At 41.2% G+C, this 14,173-nt stretch overlaps 1 protein-coding gene across 1 annotated transcript; it reads left to right on the forward strand.

Moving 5' to 3' along the window:
* Positions 1-93: 93 nt before the first annotated feature.
* CCT5 (chaperonin containing TCP1 subunit 5) lies at positions 94-8,343 on the forward strand. Its single transcript, XM_027681161.1, has 11 exons — positions 94-270; positions 1,254-1,314; positions 1,406-1,570; positions 2,065-2,263; positions 2,996-3,188; positions 4,098-4,247; positions 4,568-4,687; positions 5,070-5,255; positions 6,475-6,612; positions 6,990-7,170; positions 8,056-8,343. Exons 1-11 carry the CDS (start codon positions 166-168, stop codon positions 8,181-8,183), a joined length of 1,626 nt encoding a protein of 541 aa, XP_027536962.1. The 5' UTR covers positions 94-165; the 3' UTR covers positions 8,184-8,343.
* The last annotated feature ends 5,830 nt before the right edge of the window (positions 8,344-14,173 follow it).

The following is a 14,173-nucleotide window of genomic DNA, read 5'->3' on the forward strand; positions in this document are numbered from 1 at the left end:
CGCTTCCAGAAGGGTCCGCTGGGGGCGCCACAAAGGTTCCGCCCGCGAAATATGTCCCGCTGGCGCCGGCTACGCAGGCGCAGGGCCGTGCGCGGCGTCACGGCGGGCGCGGCGGCTTCCGGGAGGAGCGCGCGAGCGCCGGCGGCAGTGGCACGAGTGGGAGCCATGTCGGCCATGGGGACTCTGGCGTTTGACGAGTATGGGCGCCCCTTCCTCATCCTCAAGGACCAGGAGCGCAAGACGCGCCTGATGGGGCTCGAGGCGCTCAAGGTGAGCGAGGCGGGGCGGCTGCCGGGGCCGCTGGTTCACCCGTGGGCCCGCGCTGGGTGGGCCGCGCCGCGCCATGCTATGCTGTGCCGTGCTGTGCTGCTGAGAGGGGTGGGAGGACGGAGCCTCTGGTGACAAGACGGTGCCGTGCTCTCCGGCAGCCCCGCGGATGGCGCAGGGCGGATGGAGCCCGGTGTAGGCCCGCAAGCGTGGGAAGGATGGAGGGAGAGGAAAGACATCGCCCTCGGGGCCGGGAATCCGCGGCACAGCGTCCGTGCGGTCACCATGCCGTGAATCCGCCCCGCAGTTGCGGGCTTTTGGGGCCGTAACCCCGCAGGTGGTGCAGCGCGCCCCTCCCGCGGCTCCCGCAGCCCCTCCCTGGGACCGCCGCCCCCGCCCGGAGCGGTCGCTGCGGGAAGGCCGAGGCTAAGAGAGCCGGCACCGTGTGAGTGCAGGTGATACAAATAGCGAGGGAAGAGCAGAGTAAGCACTGGCACAGGTTGCCCGGGGAGGTTGTGGGTACCATATCCTTGGCAGCGTCCAAGGCCACGTTGGATGGGGCTCTGAGCAACCTGGTACAGTGGAAGGTGTCCCTGCCCCTGACAGGGGCTTGGAACTGCTTGATCTTCAAGGTTCTTTCCAACCCAAACCATAATAAAGTGATTCTGTGATGAGTAAAATTGCACTGACTTCTCCTTGTAGCGTTGCCTGCTCCTGTTGCTGCCCTGCTTTAAAGCTGGGTGCTGTCTCTTTGGCTGCTCTGCCTTTGCATGCTTTAGCGGAGCCAGTACAAGCAATACAAGAAAAGTCGTAGGAAATGTTTCTGGCATAAAGATAATACACATATATTGGTTTCTTTTTTTCAGTCATAATTGGTTGTTCTCAGTTGAATTACAGTATTTGCGTTACTGTATCTTTTTTAGCTTATCGTTATGAATTCAGAATGCATGGTAATGATTTACCTTCTTTTTCCTTTGTTTTTTTAGTCTCACATAATGGCAGCAAAGGCTGTAGCAAGTACTCTAAGAACATCCCTGGGGCCCAATGGTAATAATGAAACACTTCTACTGGTTCTCTCTTAGTAATTGTTTTGAGGGATTTCCTAGGTTTTCTTCATGCTTTGAACATGTATTTTTAGGCTTGGATAAAATGATGGTGGACAAGGATGGTGAGGTGACTGTGACAAATGATGGTGCTACCATCCTGAATATGATGGATGTGGATCACCAGATAGCCAAACTTATGGTGGAGCTGGCTAAATCTCAAGATGATGAAATTGGGGATGGAACTACTGGAGTTGTTGGTAAGAAAGTATTTTAAATTTAACTAAGATTTTGCAGCTTTAAAATCAAGTTTCTTTAGCTATTTTGAGAAATTTTCTGTGAAGTAACAGTAAATTTTCTGTAGCACTTCTTTAGAGTATTGCTGCAGTGTCCTTTTAGGTTCTTTTATTAGAAATGCTTTAATCAGAAAGACACTTTTGTGTCTTTTCTAAGTATTTTAAGGTAATGCTGAGAGCCCTCTTTGTACTTTAAACATTTTTCTGCATAATTTTCTTCCATAATCTTCTACCTGTCCTGCCTTGGTGCCTGTGCTTCCTTTTGGTCTTAACATTAATGCTGTTTTCTTTCTAAGCATAGCAAGTAGGGGGTTGTTTAGAGTTACTTTGTTATTTAGGAAATCTCGAACTATAATATTACAGAAAAAATGAGAAACTACGCTTTTTAATGTGTTGATAATGTATTAAAAATGATGCTCCAATCGAGAATAAAACTTATTTTAATTTTTTTTTTGTAGTTCTAGCTGGAGCATTATTGGAACAGGCTGAGCAATTACTAGATCGAGGTATTCACCCCATCAGAATAGCAGATGGTTATGAGCAGGCAGCCCGCATTGCTATTGAGCATCTAGACAAAATCAGTGACAGCTTTCCAGTTGATCCACAAAACATTGAGCCTCTGATCCAGACAGCGAAGACGACTCTGGGCTCTAAAGTGTAAGTCACAAAAACTTCAGAATATTTAAGCTTCCCTTGAAAACTCTTTGAGTGGAAAGGAGAAATCCTGTTGTTTTGATGAATTATTAAATTGTTTGCGTTGTTGAAGTGCTGCTGAAGGCCCTCTTATGTTTCATTTTGGCTAATTTCTCAGTGGACTCATGTTCTGAATCCTTTGTCTCTAAATGGTCAATTCCATAAAGTTAAACAGCGCAGAATCAGCTTCATTCTAACCTGTTAGTTCCAGATTTCTGCATCACAGCAAATTCCAAGAGTAATGTAAATCTCATAAAAATAATTATGTGTAATGTTTCAGAGGTTTCGTTTGTTGTGGGTTTATTTCCCCTAAAAAAATTTTACCTCAGGATAGTTCCATAAGTTTATTTTCATTTATGGATTCTGTGTGTAGTTCAGACATTGGAAGGGCTTCCTTTGCAAGGCTGTCTTAACTGTGGTTTCTGACATTTGAATGCTTATTGGTAATTAGTGCTCCTCACTGTACTATGTCCACAAAGGCTGTTTACACCAACCCTATTGTGTGTTCTGTTTTCTGCCATATCCAGCACCTTTTATTTCTGTAAGCAAGCAGACAGGACCCTCTCTTTTAATGTAGAGTGCAAAAGTTTCTAGCTATAGTGATACTTCCTGCTGTTTGAGATTGATAGAATCACTTTTTTTCTCCCAAATTGAAGAACTGTAATTCAACTTAATTGTATTTTTTTTTAAATGTAGAGTTAACCGTTGTCACAGACAAATGGCAGAAATTGCCGTGAATGCTGTACTGACAGTAGCAGACATGGAACGTAAAGATGTTGATTTTGAGCTGATCAAGGTACAAGGCAAAGTGGGAGGTAGACTGGAAGATACACAGTTGGTTAAGGGAGTGATTGTGGATAAAGATTTCAGTCATCCACAGATGCCTAAAGTAAGTGATGTCCCTGTGTGTGTCTGTCACGTATAATGGCTTAAATAAGATTGTCTTCACATGCTATCCTGGCATTTGTTTAATATTTAAACAACCTTGTGGTTTGGCTTGGCTTTTTACCCATGTATCAAGAGGAAGGGGAGAGCAGTGTGAAATTCTTCATGTTGGAAGTTTAGAGTTTACAATAATATTGAGAGATTATGGCAAGGGGAGGAATTGCAGTCCTCCTAAGTGAGGACAATTGCAGAGTTCTATGTTAAAGCAGAAATAATCATCCATAGAGTGTGATAGGCTTAATTTGCTTAATGAAAGTTAATATCAAGAAGTGCTTCTTAATCTTTGAGTTTCCATGTTGTGCTGTTTGGAACACCCCAGAAACTGTCCTTGTATTATATTTAGTGTAGATAAGGTCTCCAAGTCTTTGGGCAGTGGGCAGTGTACTGCAAGAAGAATGGAGGCAATTAAAAATTTCTACTATTCTTAACTATTTTTCTAGCTGGTGACGCTGTTTATTCTGTAAAAAAAGGAAGACTAGTGAAAAATATCAGTCACGTAGCACTTGAAATGTTGCTATAAAAATTATTAGTATTCTCAGTGGTCACTGTGGATAGGGCGAATAACAGTTTCATTGAATTTTTTTCTGGTTTTTAAACATTAAACTATAAAAAGACATCACTGTTAAAGATTGTTAAGGGCTTAAACAGCATCTAATTTATTCTAAGAGGCTTACAGAGATTATTGACAGAATTATTTAGTTATAGTTAGTTCCACTTGAGCATAAGTTAGATGGTCTTCGCATTTCCTCCTATGCCCATGTTTACGAAGATATGTCTCTAAGTTTTGCAAATATAAGAAAGAGGTGCTAATGAGGTCAAAACTCAACTTTTTGGTTTTTTTTTAATTGCACAGGAGCTAAAAGATGTTAAAATTGCAATCCTTACTTGTCCATTCGAACCACCTAAGCCTAAAACCAAACATAAGCTTGATGTCACATCTGTGGATGACTACAAGGCACTGCAGAAATATGAAAAAGAGAAGTTTGAAGAGATGGTGAAGCAGGTAGTCTTTAGGATTATTTCTGTTTTCTTTGTCTTTTGTAGCCTTTACACAAAATAGCGTAATGCATTGATTTATTCCTGGAAATGCTTCTTTATAGGAGGCAACATACAAGCAATTGTAGTGCTATGAATAAAAGTAAAGTTTATGTATGAAAGAGATACCACACTGGTTTAAAATATATTTTGATCTCTATGTATGCCAGAGGGTTCTTCTTCAAAATTCTATTTTGAGAAAATTATGAGAATTAAAACCACGAAGAGATTGTTTTTCATTCCTGTGTTAGTTCTGATCAGAAGATTGATGATTTTTGTTGCTTTCAGATAAAAGACACTGGTGCAAACCTTGCTATTTGCCAGTGGGGTTTTGATGATGAGGCAAATCACTTGCTGCTCCAGAATGAGCTGCCTGCTGTTCGTTGGGTTGGTGGACCTGAAATAGAAGTAAGTAAAATTGGACTTTGTACCAGTTGTCAAACATTTGTTAAATAATAGGCTGTACCAGCTAAAAGTTCAGGCTTTCTGGGTAGAACTGCATAATTGTGTGCGTGGGTGGCTATTGGAGAAAAATCACTGGGGATCTATGGAGGAACATACAGCGAATGGGATTATGGTTTATAATTGGAGTTTATGTATATGACTTTAGATGTCTAGGAACGTTTCTGCTTCAGTCTTGCAGTTTGCAGAAACAAAGCATCGCCTGAAATACTTTCAAGTCGTGGGAAGATAAGCTTTTGGAGTAGGCATTTGACAGATTCTTTTTCACTAGTTTTGTGTTATGAAAAACACAATGGAAAAATCTTAACTGATGGTTGTTTAACTTCAGTTAATCGCCATTGCGACTGGAGGACGCATTGTTCCTCGCTTCTGTGAACTCACACCAGAGAAGCTGGGTTTTGCGGGTGTTGTCCGAGAGATCTCCTTTGGAACAACAAAGGACAGAATGCTTCTCATTGAACAATGTCAAAACTCCAGAGCTGTGACCATTTTCATCAGAGGAGGAAATAAAATGGTGAGATGCTTGGTTTGTTACAAATGTTTGATACATAAGTTGCAGAATGTGTAGTTTCTTTCTAAAGCATGTTAATAAACTCCTCTTGATTTTGTCTACATTTTCCTTGCAGTGTGGACAAATAGAAGGGATACAGGGTTGTAGGCAGTCATGACTGTGTGTCAGAAATCACTTGTTAGATTCATATTCTGTGTTTTTAAATAAAAACTTTGCTCCCTCTCTGTTAGACTGTATAGTTCATAAATATAGAAATAGTTTTACCTGTGGATTCTCTGGTTTTTTTCTCATGGGTCACTTTTATGAGTAAATACTAGCATCTTTGAAAGGTTTTATTGTAGACCTAGTTGTAACACTTCTGATTTAGTCCATTTAAAAAAATGAAAAATAAAAAACCCAAGCCAACACACACCCTACACCCCCCACCCTCCCAGAACGAGACCATTTTAAATGCTTATGTACTTAACCTGGGGTTTGGTTGTACTATTAGCACTAAATTCTATTTACTATAGGTCAAGTCCTACTTTGAGTGAAAAAAAGTTAGGAAAAAAGAACATATCCCGAAAAGTTCTTTAGGGAAGCAAACATACTGCTTTAAAGGTTAGCATAACTTGTTAAGTCCTCCTCTGTAACCACAGAGCTGGACAGCTAGATTGACAAATTCTGTCTCGATGCCGACATACTTGTCCTGGTGGCAAATTCTGAATCAACATTGATGCAAACTGAGAAGCAGTTCTTTCACAAGCTGAGTGAACATCTGTCTCAGCCCAGTATATTTATTTGTTAAATATGTTTGTTAAATGTATGTTGTTAAATATATAATGGTGTTAAATATGTATTTGTTAAATATATGTTAAATCCTCCTGTGTCTATTGAAATTGGGAGTTGACAGAAACTGCAGTTGAAAAAAATGTTGGCATTTAAATCTTGGTGTTTTGTGTCTTGTAAATATAGCAGATTAAAAACCCTACTACGTAAGGTTTTGTCCTTCTTAATTACAGATTTAACAAATAACACTGAAATGATACACATTTTTATTCTTTCTTTGTCACTGGATGTCTAACATTCTGTATTTTGAAGTAATAATAGCAGCAGTAGAGCTGCATTAGAGCCATGAGAAGATCCTACAGTTTAGTTGCAGTTTTCATTTCTGTGTTAGGAAATACCTCTTCATAGCCTTGAGATGTGTATACTGTAAAATACATACTTTTTGTAATTCCAGATTATTGAAGAAGCAAAGCGATCTCTTCATGATGCATTGTGTGTAATCCGGAATCTCGTTCGTGATAATCGTATTGTGTATGGTGGTGGTGCAGCTGAAATTTCTTGTGCCTTGGCAGTCAGTGAAGCAGCAGATAAGGTGAGAAAGGAATAGTTAAAATTGTCTTTAATTTATGAGGGATTAAGTCTGCCTTTAGAGATTCCAGAAAAACATCAAAGATCTTCCAAAACATGCGTGTTGTGGAACTTTCTGACATTCACTGATAACCAGCATTAAAAGTTTTCCTTCTCTTCTCTGTAAAAAGTCATTACTAATACTATTTTTCCTTTTATGATAAGAGCAGTTTAATTTTTTTTTTAATTTGCAAGTAGTTATCATCCAGAGGTATTAGCTCAGTTAATTTATTCACAATAAAATCTGCATGTTGTGCATATATATTTTATAGCTAGTATAAAAATCTGCTTTTACTAACATTGGCATTAATAGCTTCTGAATTCAAATTTCTTGTCCTCTAGTGCCCATCTTTGGAGCAGTATGCTGTGAGAGCTTTTGCAGATGCCCTGGAGGTAATTCCCATGGCACTCTCAGAGAATAGTGGTATGAATCCAATACAGACTATGACCGAAGTGCGGGCTAGGCAAGTGAAAGAAAATAATCCAGCCCTCGGCATTGATTGTTTGCAAAAAGGAACAAATGGTAAGAACTGCAGTGTGGAGAAGGAGGAGCTTACAGGCTTTTCTTCCTCAAAAGCTCAAAATGCTTACTATGTTTTTTTTTAAAACAGCTTCAGTTATTCAGACTTGCAGCTTGTCATAATAAACAGGAAGGCAGGTGGAGAGATACATACATGTCTACCAGGAAGAAAATATATATTGCTTGAAAACCTTTATTTGGTGGCAAGATTAGTTGAAGATGTGTGCTGACATTGTGGCACAGGAAAAAAAGAAGCTACTCTCATAATGAGACAAGAGCAGGCTGTGTTTTAAATACTGTAGTTTTAGTGATCCAGTTTACACTGCAGCCCTGCAAATAATTATGAGGTAAACAAAAGGCTGAAAATATTTTCATATAGTATTGTTCACACCGGTAGGTCTGCATATATAGACCTGTAACAAGCATATGAAGACTAAGGAGCCAGTATATAAAACCTTATTTTCTTCTGGATGTACACTTTTCAGAAGAACAGGGTAAATTGCAGAATTTGTCGATTCATAACTTTTCTTTGATTAGGTGTTTCTGTTTTATGACATTTGAACTTGCACTTCTTTAGTGGTTGCTCAGCCCTTAAGGTGCTTTCGGTATATGTGTATAGAAACTGTGCTTTTCAAAAAGTAATGCAGAATGGTGAAAAGTTACAATTGGGGAAGAGCTAGTTGGGAAAAGAGTTGGATCTTGATGTCCCAAGATCATTGGTAAGAACCCAGATGTAAAACTAATTTGTACAAATGATGTTTGTAAACTACAATGGCCAAGAATAATAATTTCAAAACGTTCTATAAAATTACATGAAAATCTATTTCCGGTTAAATATAATATCTAGACTTGAGGAAACTGTCTAATTCCTCTGCTTTCCTTTGGCAGATATGAAACAGCAGCATGTTATAGAAACCTTGATTGGTAAGAAACAGCAGATTTCTCTGGCGACTCAGGTTGTTAGAATGATCCTGAAGATTGATGATATCCGTAGGCCTGGAGAATCTGAAGAATGAAGGTTGAAAAGCAAGAAACATTAAGGGGCCACAACAGTAGCGAAGACAAGTAGTATACTGATGCTTCATCTTCAGCTATTTATTTTGGACGCTTTTTGTTTCACATACTGTAATGGCTAATTGTTGGAAATAAAACACAATTTAGCATTGGTGATTTCAAGACTTGTTTCAGAAGTATTGTTGCATCTTTTCTTAGACAAGTGTGAATATTCATAGAAAACACTGCCTGAATGTATAGGGAAAAAATATAAATAATGCAGCAATAAAATTCCTTGGGTCCTTTTCCATTGCTCCTGCAGCTAACTGTTAGCTGCTTATGAACAAAGCCCACATAGTCTAATTTTAAGAGGTCTGTCATTCTTCAGTGAAGCAAGCAGAAATTATTAAAATAAATTTTCATTTCATTATTTAATTACTAACTAATTATTTTAGCCTCCAGTAATTCTCATATGTTAAGTATATCAAGTATGAAGGTTCAATCTGAAGATTTAAGGGAACTTATTTCATGATTTCAGTCGCTTCTATTTTTTTTCTCTTGTTGGTACCGTGTTCCTGATTTATGTATGAGGAGGGTTTTCTTTCAGGAATAAACACATCCACCTGAATGTTTTTTTCCCCAGAACTATGTCTATAATACCACAATTGAGAGTGTTTACTTCGAAGGTCCCCTGTATGATCTTAGAATGGTAGAGTAAATGGTAGTAAGGTACCTGGCTTGTGAAACTATCAGCAAGAAACAAGTGGTAGACCAGAACCTAATGTACAAATTTTTTTTGCGTATTTCAAAAGCAAGGGAAGTATTGTAAATATCAATTCAGTATTACTTGTGTTACGTTTCACATGCATAGTTTTAAATTTTCAGTGTAGTGTAGGACAGAGGAGACTTTTTCCTGGTTACTGTTTGCTAGCAGGTCTTATTCTGATTGTTTTTTGCTGTGACTATACCTCACTTGTGCCAAGCAGTGAGTGTTGATAGAGGGAGAAGGGTAGAAATAACAAGTTTACTTGTGGGACTGGTTATATTTCTAGAACCGTTTGAGGAAAATCATGCAAAGCTTTATTGTCATTGTTAGTGAGTAGTGGGTGTTTTCTTGTTACTCTTTTACCTTTTCCCCACTTAGCTTCATGTACATGCAGTTCACTGGACAGCAGCAGTTATTCAGTTTTACTGCTGCTGAACTCCGGCATTCTGAATCAGTTCAGGGTTGTAAGTGTGAATCTCAAAGCCCATCAATACCTGAGCTCATGTAGAGCCATCTCTTACGTTTTTTACTAACACAAAAAAAACCCCAGGTGTAGCCAGAACTTAAAAGGGAGTAATGTAGTTGTACTAATGTACCCCTTTCACCTCATAGTGAAGTTGTACATGTGATAGAGAGGAAGTGAGAAAACAGTTATTCCCATTTTACTAGTTTTTTCTTACACCTCCTGTCCCCTGTAGTTGTGGTTTAACTCAAGCTGGCATCAATCACTTCTTCCCTGGTGCAGTGAGGGAGAAAATCAAAGTGAGAAAACTCATGGGTTGACATAAAGACAAGTTTAATAGAGAAAGTAAAAGCCAGGCAAAGCAAAGCAAAATAAGGAATTCATTCACCAGTTCCCAGGGTTAGGCTCATCCATCTCCAGGAAAATGGCTCTATCATACATAACAGTGACTTGGGGAGCTTTGGCATGGGCTATCCCTGGGGCTAATTCAGGTCATCTGCCTGGTTGTGACCCCTCCCAGCCTCTTGCACACCCCTAGCCTCTTTCCTGTGTGTCAGGGACAATGAAAAGCAGAGGCTGCCTTGATGCACTGTTCAACAATAGCAAATACATTGGTTTCAGCAGTGTTTTGGTCACAAATCTTAAAGCACAGCCCCATACCAGCTATGTGAAGAAAATTAACTTCATCCCACCTGGGGCCAGCACACCTGTCTGTCCACATTGGTGAATTCCATTACTAAATTATTTCAGTTTCACCTATCAACTCTTTTTCAGTTACTTTTCCTTTGGCATGGCTTAGATATTGTGACTCCTCTGAGATGTGAGGTGCCAGGAAGAAATGGACAGTACTGCGCACCACTTTGTCCTGAGTGGAAGATGTAGAGCAGGCACTGCTGCAAGTGGCCAGGAGGAAAGTTCTGCAGATGTGCTCTGCAGATGTGCTCTCCAGATGGTACCTAGGGTTGGTTCACAGCAATTGGGAGCTGACTGTAGCGTTGGACAGAGCATCAGCAGGATGAGCTGGTAATCTCTAAGAGGATGTGAGCTGAGACATGGTCAGAACTTGGTGGTAGTATGTTGGGTTTGGGTGGTTTTCTTTTTCTTCCCGGGGCAGATTTTAACTGTAATCACTGCTTAATTCAGAAGCCTCTAGGAACACAGGACAATTTATTTTGAAAACTGAAATTGTGGCTTTGCTGATCTGACTTACGGAAATAAACGTTTTGTGCTCTGTATATAAATATTTTTTAACATTCAAATAGATCTTAGTATGGGAAGTCTGAAGCTTGGTAATGGAACTTTGACAAAATTGTAAGACATTGAAGAGGTTAATTTTTCAGAGGTTTGTAGTTCAACATATATAGCATTAGCACTGTCAGTCATGGCTGCAAGGAGGCAATTGCAGGACAAATGGCTTTCATCACAGCACGCAACACACAACTGAAAGTATTAAACCAAATTAACGAAACCAGTGCAGCTCAAACTGGTACACTTTTGTGGCAGGAGTAATTAAATTTGTGTTTTGACAGAACAATGGGAATACCTGTATTGGGACTTGGTGTGCGGGTCTGGTCAAACAAAACACTAAATGTATCTGAATAACGACAAGGTTGTGGGAGACAAACTGATGTTCAAATTAATAATGGTGCGTTTGTAACCACTGGGAAATTAAACCTTAGTCTAGTGGTGTGTTTGGAGCTGCGGGCCCCAGTCCCTTCAAGTACTACTCCCTTACTCCAGGGAAAATGCGAGGTTCACCACAGGAGGGCAACATATGCCTGTCACTGTCATAGCAAACTGTATCCAGGTTTTTTAAAAGCGAGATGAGGCAGCCGGCAGGTCTTTCCCAGTATCGCTGACATGGCATATCTACGTCATCAGTAAGAATGAATCTTTCTGAATTCCCCTCAAGGGATCAGTGACTTGAGCTAATTTCATGACTGCCCTGTGTCCTCGCTCACATCCAAGTTTTCACATCTTCCTAGGACCCTTACCAAGCCCTGCCTCTATGTTACCAGCTGGCTGTTCCCAGCCTCATTTCTTATTCTCTCTTGTGTTCCCAAGCCTGGGCTCCTTTCCTCTGATCACTCGCATCTCTATGCTGACCCAGTGCTTGTCTGTGCAAGCACACAAGGCAAGGCTGCCAAGAGCACAGTGCACAGCACAGCATGTAGATTCCTCTCCATGCCCTCCTGCTCACACCCAGCCTGCAGCAGCTGTGGGGTGCACTGCTTGAGCTCAGGGCCATGCTTCTGAGCTTAGAGCTGAGCTTCTGACTTTGAGCGCGCCACAGTGATTCAGAGAAATCGGGTTTGAGTGGATTTTTTTTTCAGGAATAGGGTTAAGCAGACCTGTGAAACAACATTCTTGTTTCTCTACAGACACTTCTTATAACTAACGTATTTTTCCTTTGTTTAGGAAAAAACCTGCTGTTTGACCATTTCTGCATACTTCACGGGGAAAAATGCCTCATAATGTGAGCAGTTCCTGTCTGAATGGTCCAATCTGACAAGCTTACAGATGGGGTCTTTAGTGGAGCAAGTCAAGCAGTCTTGCTAACACTCTACCAGCTATCTTGCTAATATCAAGACACCTGAATATTAGGATACCTAGATCTAGACCTACCTAAACTAAGCTGAGCAGCTCCAGAACATGCCAGGGCTGTATGTTTTTATGCTACATCTGTACAGAAAATAGGGCACCGTCGGAGCTGGTCTCTTCTATGGGAGGATGGCATGACTGTCCCTTGCACTGCTAAAAATTACTGTTACGTTGGCCATGGGGATGGTTATTACATTCTCTGGACTCAGTTCACCATCATCCAAAGAGGGATGATTCAATTGTGAGGTTTGGGTCTGGGACACTAGCCTTGTATGTCCTCCCTCTCCATTTCACATCTTGGAGGTTTTCCCAGGAACTCTCTGCCAGGGAACATTTCTCACCATGCTAAAGAGCTAATTAAATGGACTGACAGGGTTTAGTTTGTAAACAACTCATCTCTGTGATACAAGAGAGACAGTTTGCTAAACTCAAATGACTATGAAGTAAACCTTTAGTACATTCTCTGTAACACAGACTCTGTGATTCCTGCCTGGTGTACATGCACTAGAATCTGCATCCTCGTGAGATTCCTCCCTGAGCTATTTGGGACCAGTAATTGTGTTGTGTTGTGATGAGGCTCCTGCCTTGCAAAGCTGAACAGCAGCAGCACAGGCACTGGTCTCTGCCAGCTCTCTGGTGCCTGCATGCTCATTGAACATGGGACACTGTTGTCAGGGCCTGAGTGTGCTCCCCTTGCTCCCCATACCAGGGGATTGGCTACTTGTCACCTTAATCAGACTGCTGGGGAAAATGCTGGGAGTGAAAGAGAGCTGGGGAAAAGCTCTCCCACTTTTGCTCCAGAGCTGCATTTAAGCTCAGCCCATGTCCTTGCTCCTTGCCTGAACTATGTCTCAGCTATGCTTGTGCCTTGCTGATACTGATGCTGGATTGACTTCCTGGCTTGTCCTTAGCCTTGCCTTGTCAAGTCAGACTTGCCTGATGATCCTGACTTTTCTCTGACCCTGGTTACTGCGGCTGGACCTGCTCTGCTTTTCTTGCTTGGGTACAGTGATGTCAAGGAGCTCTGGAAGAGAAAAGCAGCCAGAAGTTGTCTGGAAAGAGAATGTCAGGAGGCCATTGAAGGAGTCCTTACTCTTTGGCACGGGCAGCTCTCCTGCAGTGTACAAGCGAGGTCTAGGAAAGCAGAAGTGGAGCGAGCAAAGGAAAGCTGGGGAATCTCAAAGAAATCAGCACTTGATTATAGTGAATGGTGGGCACCTGGAACTTTAGTCAAGTAAAGAAGAACAAAATATTAGAATTAGAAAATAGATATCATTATGAGTAATGCTATCATGGTTTGCTGAAGACATCAGCTCTGTGGGATGGGGTACTACCATAAGCTCTCTTGCTCTCTCAAAAAAGTCGAGCAGCTGTGAACACAGGATTATAAACCCTTGGTGTGTATTCTAACTCTTTTTCTGTTTGCTGTAGGGCCCATAATGGGATACAGTGTTTTCTGCCAACAAGAAAAGATCACAACTGCTTCAGCTTCATCTTTGAATTATCCCAGTGCAATGTTTAAGGAGGGAGCAGCAATGAGGAACTTCAAAATGCTATGAGTGAACTATGATGCTAGACTTGGTGATTGTTGTGTCCCACTCCTACAAAGAAGGGAGCACCCAAGATTCATAGATGTCCATGGTCAAAAAAAAATAGCAAAAGCCAAGAGGATCCAGAGAAGAAAGCTCACAAAGTTTTATTAGTGAAACACACTCAGCATGGAAATTGATAAATGTTTTGCCCCTACTTTCTAATAATAAGACAAAAGACTAAAAGGAAAGAGGGAAGAAGAGGAGAATGAAAGAGAGATCAGAAAAGAGAAGAAAGAAGACCACCAGCCAATCCAGCCAACAGATGTCGAGGGTCCTGAGGAAGCCACCCAAGCTTTGTAGAGGCACCTTCTAATAGGTAATTTTTCCCTCCCTGGGGTGGGATTTCTTACTCTTTGTGTGAGTGAGCATGAGCAGTCCATTCTTCTGGACCTTTCTGGAAACCAGTTGGGAGTCTTTGAGGGTCTTTTGGTGGTCTTGATCCCCCTCTACTGGTCTTGCCCACTCCTTGACCCCACTTCTGCACTCATGCTGTTCTGTGTTGTGCACTCTTCATGGACCAGAACAGAGAAGTTGGCTCCAGAAGGGTGCTCTCCTACATCAGTACTTCCAGGCACATCCTGTTCTAACTTG

Source organism: Neopelma chrysocephalum, unplaced genomic scaffold (assembly GCF_003984885.1).
Source record: "Neopelma chrysocephalum unplaced genomic scaffold, ASM398488v2 Primary Assembly neopelma1_22b, whole genome shotgun sequence".
NCBI lineage: Eukaryota > Metazoa > Chordata > Aves > Passeriformes > Pipridae > Neopelma > Neopelma chrysocephalum.